This window comes from Epithele typhae (genome assembly GCF_022376455.1).
Source record: "Epithele typhae strain CBS 203.58 chromosome Unknown BXZ73scaffold_43, whole genome shotgun sequence".
Classification (NCBI taxonomy): domain Eukaryota; kingdom Fungi; phylum Basidiomycota; class Agaricomycetes; order Polyporales; family Epitheliaceae; genus Epithele; species Epithele typhae.
This window is the reverse complement of record NW_025954234.1, coordinates 36,208-43,666: the sequence shown is the minus strand read 5'-3', so window position 1 is coordinate 43,666 and position 7,459 is coordinate 36,208. Positions and strand designations below refer to the sequence as shown.

General features: G+C 59.7%; 1 protein-coding gene across 1 annotated transcript; it reads left to right on the top strand.

Moving 5' to 3' along the window:
* Positions 1-638: 638 nt before the first annotated feature.
* On the top strand, positions 639-6,010 carry BXZ73DRAFT_103652 (uncharacterized protein; the record flags this gene model as incomplete). The annotated part of the gene is made up of 12 exons (XM_048015643.1): positions 639-767; positions 832-912; positions 968-1,080; positions 1,471-1,621; positions 1,673-2,007; positions 2,056-2,123; positions 2,172-3,728; positions 3,809-4,081; positions 4,415-4,722; positions 4,844-4,990; positions 5,061-5,131; positions 5,194-6,010. 12 exons carry the CDS (start codon positions 639-641, stop codon positions 6,008-6,010), a joined length of 4,050 nt encoding a protein of 1,349 aa, XP_047875454.1.
* Positions 6,011-7,459: the final 1,449 nt, after the last annotated feature.

Sequence of the window (7,459 nt, the reverse complement as noted above, 5' to 3'; positions counted from 1 at the left end):
ACGCACTTGTGCTTGGGCCACGCCTTCTTCTGGCATTCCCTACCGCAATACATGACGACCTGGCAGCCCATGCATCGCTTGAGCTGGGTCTTCATCCCACCGCCGCAAAGATGACAAGCGCTGAGATTGTTGTTGAGAGAGAACGTGACATCGGTTGAATCCATGGTGGGATCGGAGGGGAGAACTGTGAGGACAAATGAGAGATGTGATAGTGGGGGCGGACAATCGCCTGCAAAGTCATGCAGTGCGAGAGGCCACGCTTTGAGTTGGGAGGCTTCAGGCATGTGCCACCTAGTATCACGCGTGCTCCATCGATTGTCGGTGCGCTTAATCCTGCGCCTGTAGACATTGTGAACATAGTGGATCTCACGAACCTGCGCACGATAACGACTCCAGAGGGTGGTGAGGCGATAAACAAACCTGCCCCGCCAGCCGAGACAGAGAGACGCTGGCAGCCCAGCGACGGGCGTCTTAAGGGGCGTCTGTATCAGTTTGCGCCTGTTGTTGGGGAGCCACAGCAAAATCGGCAAATGCCCCGACTTGGCGCGTTTACCACTTGTTGTAAAGCTCCATCCTTCCGTCGTCTCCACCCGCCCCCCACCGTTGTTCTCGCCGACGTCGCTCAGCGTCCTTTTCCAATGACCACTCGAATCCATACCAACTCCCCCCTGCCAGCCCCCGCGTTGCACGCCACCCATGGCCTTCCGCAGTCAAAGTCGCACGTCCTGGCGGGAGTACAAGACGCGTACTGGAGCGACGATGAAGCGGTATGTGTTATATGTGGGCGTACGATGCCAGTATGCACTGTTGATGCATGGCGGATCCAATCAGGACGACGCCGAATGTCCTCTCTGTCTGGAAGAGATGGACATCTCCGATCTGAATTTCAAGCCGTGCCCTTGTGGTTACCAGGTGCGTCCCCCTCGTTATATGCGTCGCTGCATTCCGCCAACCACCTCCTTTGTAGGTTTGCCAATTCTGCTGGCACCACATCAAGGAGAACCTCAACCGCCGCTGCCCTGCCTGCCGCAGGGAGTACACCGATGATGTAGTTCAGTTCAAGCCGATCAATCCTGAAGAGTGAGCCTTATTTTCTCGCTCCCGGATACCACCCCAGATCATCTCGTGTTCCTCGCTGTGCGTATGAGAGACCACCCGGTGGCTTTTCGTTAGATGGGTGGCGGCAGAATCGTCCTCGAGTTGCTGCTCGAGGCAGGCACTGCTTTCTTTGGTCTTTCGTTCTGGCGGCTTGCTGCGAGTTTTTTCGATGGAGCAAGCTCAACGATGCGGCTGTTCTTCATATCGACCGTCCCAGGCCTCTAGGAGGACGTGGTCATAAGCTACCTCGTGCCCATCCTGTGCCTTTTACTGCCAAAGCCTTCACATGACATGCGCTCAGATGCATGTGTGTTTCTTTGCCTCGCCTGCCCGGTCGGGCTGACACCTGGTTCTGACTGAACGGTGATTCAGCCACAAGCGCTTGACGCAGCAGAAGAAACAACGCGAACGCGAACGGAAGGAGCTCGATTCGTTGGGGAGACGTCAACTTGCAAACGTACGCGTTGTCCAGCGCAATGTTGTATATGTTGTAGGACTAGGATCGAAGTTTGCGAAGGAAGAGGTATGTAGCGACGCTCTGGCGCGATTGGAGATCGGACTAACATCCCAGTAGCTCATACCAACTTTGCGTTCAAACGAGTACTTCGGGCAATATGGGAAGATCTCCAAGATTGTGATCACCAAGAGAACTTCTCCAGGTGGACACGCGCCTGTAGTGGGGTTGTACATCACATACCACCGGCGTGAAGATGCAGCTCGCGCAATCGGAGCTGTGGACGGTGCACCATCTCCAGGAGGTGGTGGGGAGATTATGCGGGCGAGTTATGGGACAACGAAGTACTGCATGTCTTTCCTGCGCGGCGTCACTTGCACGGACCACAGTTGCATGAACCTCCACGAATGGGGTGATGAGAAGGATTGCTTCACGAAGGAGGATCTCACTACGTTGTGAGTCCCTTGCCCTTTTCCCTCCCTTTTTTCCTCACACCGCCCCAGGAAACATACGATGAAGGACATAGAAACTCGGCGTACCACTACTATTAAGAAGGGCGACGAGGCAGAGGGTGAGTTTATCGCTGTGTCTCATAGTTCAATCTGACGGCACCTTCCAGGTCTTCCCAGGGCAGCGTCATGGGCGAACAAGAGTAACACCACCCTCGCCAGTGCTGCGCTACACAACAACAGTAGCGTACTCAATGCGGGGTCGAGGCAGACACGTCGGACTGCAACTACCAGCAGCAGTCGGCAGCAACGCTCTGGCTCCACCTCTACGCCGCCTGTTCCGGCTATCACAGAGGTTCGGAGGAAAGCAGTGGCCGCGAAGGCCTCTTCACAAGCTTCGACTTCGCGCCCGGCGACTCCCGCGTCTTTGCCTAATCGGCCCACCACTCCGGCGATCTCGAAGGCTAAGGCTAAGGAGCCCGCACCCCCTCCGCCACCCCCAGTCCCACGATCTCCTACTTCCTCAATCGCCGTCGATTCGGATTCAGGATCCGCGCCGCCGGAAGTTGTATCGCCTCAATCACCCCCACCTTCTGCCGCGAAGGAAGTCCCCGCTGCGCCCCCCGGTCTGCCTGCAGTACCTCCGGGTCTCTCCCCTGTGGTTCCCCCTGGTCTTGCCGCGCCTCCTGGGCTCCCTCCTCCGGCTTCCAGGAACACATCCGATGTCGCGTCTCCTCAAATCGCGCCACAATCGTCCTACCAGATGTCTACACAGGCGGCTGCTCTCATGGAAGACCTCCGTGCGAGGCGAGAATCCAGCGTTGCCACGGTGGTCCAAAGCCCATTCCCCGAGATCGACCGCATGCTACAGTCGCTTGGGAACGATACCGAATTCGGCGGTTTCAGTTTCAACTTGGACCCGAAGCTCGTCGGTGACGTGCAAGATGACTCGCTCAACCCCCCGGACTTCGACGTTGACGCCAACGTGCCCTACGGGGGCTTCTTCGATGTCTTCCCCAACCTACGCCCTAGTGGTCAAGCTGCGCCGAGTTCTTTGGGACCTCCCCCGGGCCTCCAATTTGCTCCGTCGTCTCACCGCTCGCACGACTCTCTCACGAGCAAGGGTCCAATTGAGCGCCAGTCTACCGGGTCAAGCTACACGGGCTCTTTCAACCCCTTCGCCGGGGATGGCACCGATGACGCGCCGTCTAGGAAGTTCTCCCCTATGGACGAAGAGCGCAAGGTGTCTCGCTTTGGCTTTGCCCGAGGACGTCAAGGATCCGCATCTTCATCCCTCCATGCACCGTCACCTTTTAGTAATATGGACAGCCTCTCCCAGATAGCCCATCTCAACAACGCCGCCGAGTTTGCTTCCCAGAGCTCGCAGCCGTGGCCATTCTCTCAGCGTCACCCTGAATTCCCCCACTACCGCGATACCTCTGCCATGAGCTCGCCTCTGGCGCAACATATGCAACCCGCCCAGCACCAGTTCAGTCAGCAGCAGCAGCAGCAGCACCAACCGCAGCAGCACCAACACCAGCACCAGCACCAACACCATCAGCATCAACATCAGCACCAGCACCAGCACCAGCACCAACATCAGCACCAGCAACCTCCACAGCTGAACCGTTTCCAGTCGTATGACGGTGCAGTCAGCGAGCAGCAGCTGAGGGAGCTTATTATGTCCAGTCGCGAACGCGCGAATCTATCGAGGAACGGACCGATGGGTAGGGCCCCTCGAGTTGTATACGTGTAATATGTTGTTGACTAGCCAATCCCCCTCTCTATGACACATGCGTTCATGTAGCAGATCAGACGCAATTCAGCTCAGGACAAGCGTTCAACGACCCTGCAATTATGTCGGCGCGGATGTCATCCCCTGCTGTTGCTCAGCCCATGGCAAATGGTCGGTTTCCTCCACCGGGCCTAGAAAGCTTCGCATCGCAACCCATGGGTTTCGGGCCCCCTCCAGGCGTGTCCTTTCCAGAGGACCTAAGCAGCCACATGTCGAACCACGGCTTTGGTCTCCCTAGTGGCTCATCCACGAACATCGAGGTATCGCAAAACGGATCAGCGCATGGTGAGTCCCTTTCCCTCCGTTCCCCGGGATGGGATTCCCAGTCAGTGTACCGAGCTGCCGTGCTTTCAGTGCGGAAACTCTACCATCGGTCTTGATCTAAACAATATCATCGGCCCGGTCTTCCTCCCATGCCGTCACATCTCCCACGCTGCTCGTCGTGTATCTGCCCTCCCGGTAGGACCTCCATGAACGTACGCTGACGCTGACATACGCTTGTTCTTGTTGGATCTGCTCCGCCTATACCTCTGCGCCCTTCGATCATGCCTGCTCGTTGTCACCTGCACCTGCACCATCCCCATTACACGCTACCTCTGCCCTGTCTCCCTTTGATAGTCTCTACGGCCCCATCCCCTGCCCCCGAATCCCCTGCCCTATCCTCATCCGACTTCCCTGCTCTTTCCGCGGCCGTTGAGCCGCCCGCTCCATCCGATCCTCCACAGGCCAGCGAAGCCCCGGAGCCACCTACCGAGACGCTCGACAGTGCTGCGGCAGAAAAGGCCGCACGTAAGGCCGCGAAGAAGGCTGCCGCTGCGGAACGCGCCGCCGAGCGGGCCCGGGTCGCCCAGGAGAAGGCCGCGGTGCGCGCGCTCGAGAGGGAGCGCCTCGCGAAGGAGAAGGCCATCGAGAAGGAGCGCCAGGCCGTGCTGAAGCAGAGAAGGAGCAGGCCTCGAAGGAGAAGGCGGCCAAGGAGAAGGCGGAGAAAGAGGCTGCGGCGAAAGAGCGCGCGGAGCGTGAGAGGGGGCTAGGGAACGCGCGCAAAAGGAGGCTGAGGAGAAGGCAGAACGCGAGCGCGTCGCGGCGGAGAAGGCAGCCGCCCTCGCTGCGGCCAACGCGAAGAAGGCCGCAGCGGCTAAGACTCAGACCACCACTCCGCCGCCTCCAACAAGACCTCCGGCCGTAAGGCAGCCGGTACGAAGCTAGCCTCAGCTCCGCCCCCGATCCCGCGGTTACCGAAGTCCAAGCCCCTATCCTCGCGAAGATGCCCAAGAAGAACAAGCCGGTCACGAAGCCCATCAAAATCCCGAAGGAGGACCACATCGACCACGCAGCGTCTACTATCGCTTCCGCTGCCACTTCGGACGGGCCTGTGCTCCCGGAAGCCCGCGCTACAGACACCAGCTCGACCAACTCCCGGGCCACTCGGTCGACAGGACTGCCCCAGCGCTGCCTGCCTCTGTCAAGGAGTTGCTCAACGAGCTCAACGTGCAGTTCCCCTGGCTGGCGCTCTCCAAGAGCCCCTTCTTCGACACGAGCAAGATCAACCCGGCGTCCAAGGTCCCGCTGGAGTACGGCCCGCTCGTCCATGCGCTCTCCGCGCTCTCCGTCGGTGGCGGCTCTTTCGCCAACAACATGCCATCCGGCTCGATCGACAACGCCGTCTCTTCCTTCCAGCAGCTCCTCGAGACGCTGACGCAGACGATCTCGGACCTGCTCCGGCTGCTGCCGCGGACGACGTGGGACGACAGCTCGTCGTTCGACGGCGTGCTCCGGGACATGCTCAAAGGCGACGACTTCCTCGACGATGGCAGCGAGGACGCGAACGGGCCGGGTAAGGAGGACGAGGTCGCCGCGCTGACGCTCGCGCTTGAGCGGCGCGCGCGCTGGATGGAGGTCCAGCTCTCGAAGCTCGAGGAGCTACACCGGGACATCAACACCGCCGCGGTCCGTGCCGTGCTCACGTTCAACGACAACGGGTGGGACGCGCATGGCGCGCTCCCGAGGATCGGCAACTCGCTCGTGCGTTTCGACCGGATCGGGCTCGTTGAGGCCGCGGCCGGAGGCGACGCGGTGCGCACGATGGCCGCCGATGAGCTCGAGAAGAAGTTGGTTGTCGCGAAGGAGGCCGCGCAGTTCGTGGAGACAGAGCTCAGGGAAGTGATGCAGAACATGCAGGCGTTGCGCCCGACGGACGAGTATGGGGGCCTTTGAGACCTGGGGCGGTTCGATTGGGAACGTGGGGCGGGTGTGGGGGCACGAGGGGGCAAGGCTGAGATGGGGTCAATATTGGCGGCACGGCGCACAGGTTTGGTCTTGGACATTCGCATACATAGCTTTCATGGTGTCGACGACCGTCGCAAAATAACGGCCCGTGGCAAACTCCACGTCCTCGCGTTTTCTGTCCGAGCCTCGAGCACAGCACGTTCTCACACGTTGCCATCCGAGTCGCCCTATCAGCGGTCAACAGGTCTGTCTGCGTGGACCACACGAATGTTTCCAGTATCGTCATGGGGGCGCGATGGGGCGTCCAACCCTCTGCTTGGCGCTTACTAGGTTTGATCAGTAGCTACTACATATAACTCATTTCGGTCATAGGCTGCGGATCCTGGCTTATCATGAAGACTTGGTTCCGGTGGCCCGCCTGTTTGCGTAGGTCATCTCCGCACAACATGCGCAGTTCACGAGAGAACAACTTGTCGCCTATTGTGGCCCAACCTTCTCCGGTACCTCCGCGCTCATCGCACCGTGGGCAGTTTCGGAGGTCACAGGTTGTGGATCCACGCTTGTCATGAAGGTTTGATACCGGCGGCCTACCCGTTCGAACTTCGCGCGGCTCATCTCCGTCCGTTTGTGCTCTAAGTGTACACCACACCGGTTGTCTTCCGTCTGGCAACGTTCGGCGCCACGACGCAAGAGAAATTTTTCGAGATGGTTGAACGTGTCCTTGATTCCTTGCTTTCCGAGTCGGAAGTGAAGAAAGTTTCGACTTGCCCTGAGTCGACGTGCCCGGTAACAAGATTGCCCCGCTCTCGCTAGCCAGCTAACTAGATTCGGTATGCTTCTTGAAGAGACCCGCAGCCGCTCGTGAATACTGAGTGATTCCGCGTGGCGAGGTCATGGCTCAGTCCGCCTGAGTTGAGGAGGCTTCATCGCGGCCGGAGCTCAATCTCGAGCTTGCAGCGATAGCCCAGGGATGCTGCCTGCGCCGGGAATGCGACGACCGAAATGAGATATGACGCTACCGAATCGGAGTCGCGCACCGCCTGGTGGTCTCACTGATCCGCCACGACGCCCCAGAGCTCCGCTCGCCCGAGCGACCGTGTGGCGCGTGTGGCCATCTTCAGCTCATGCTCGGGCAGCCCTGAAGCTGGAGACCGCAAGAATTGCCGCCGAACGAAGGCGCGGACGCCGGGCAGGATGCAGCGTAGGATGCATCCCATGGGCGACCCTAATCGATCGTCGAGTGGGCACTGGGAAGAGGTCGGTCGATGGCCCGGGTCACGGCTGGTCACGGGCCCGACGCAATTGGTACGGTGCCGGGCCCGGCCGGTCTGAACTTCGCGAAGCGCAGCGGGTACTAATCGGAGGCGCACGCGCTGGCAGGGAACTCGGAGGTTGAACGACCGCTAGTTCTTGTTGAGTCGCTCGGGGGAAAGCTCG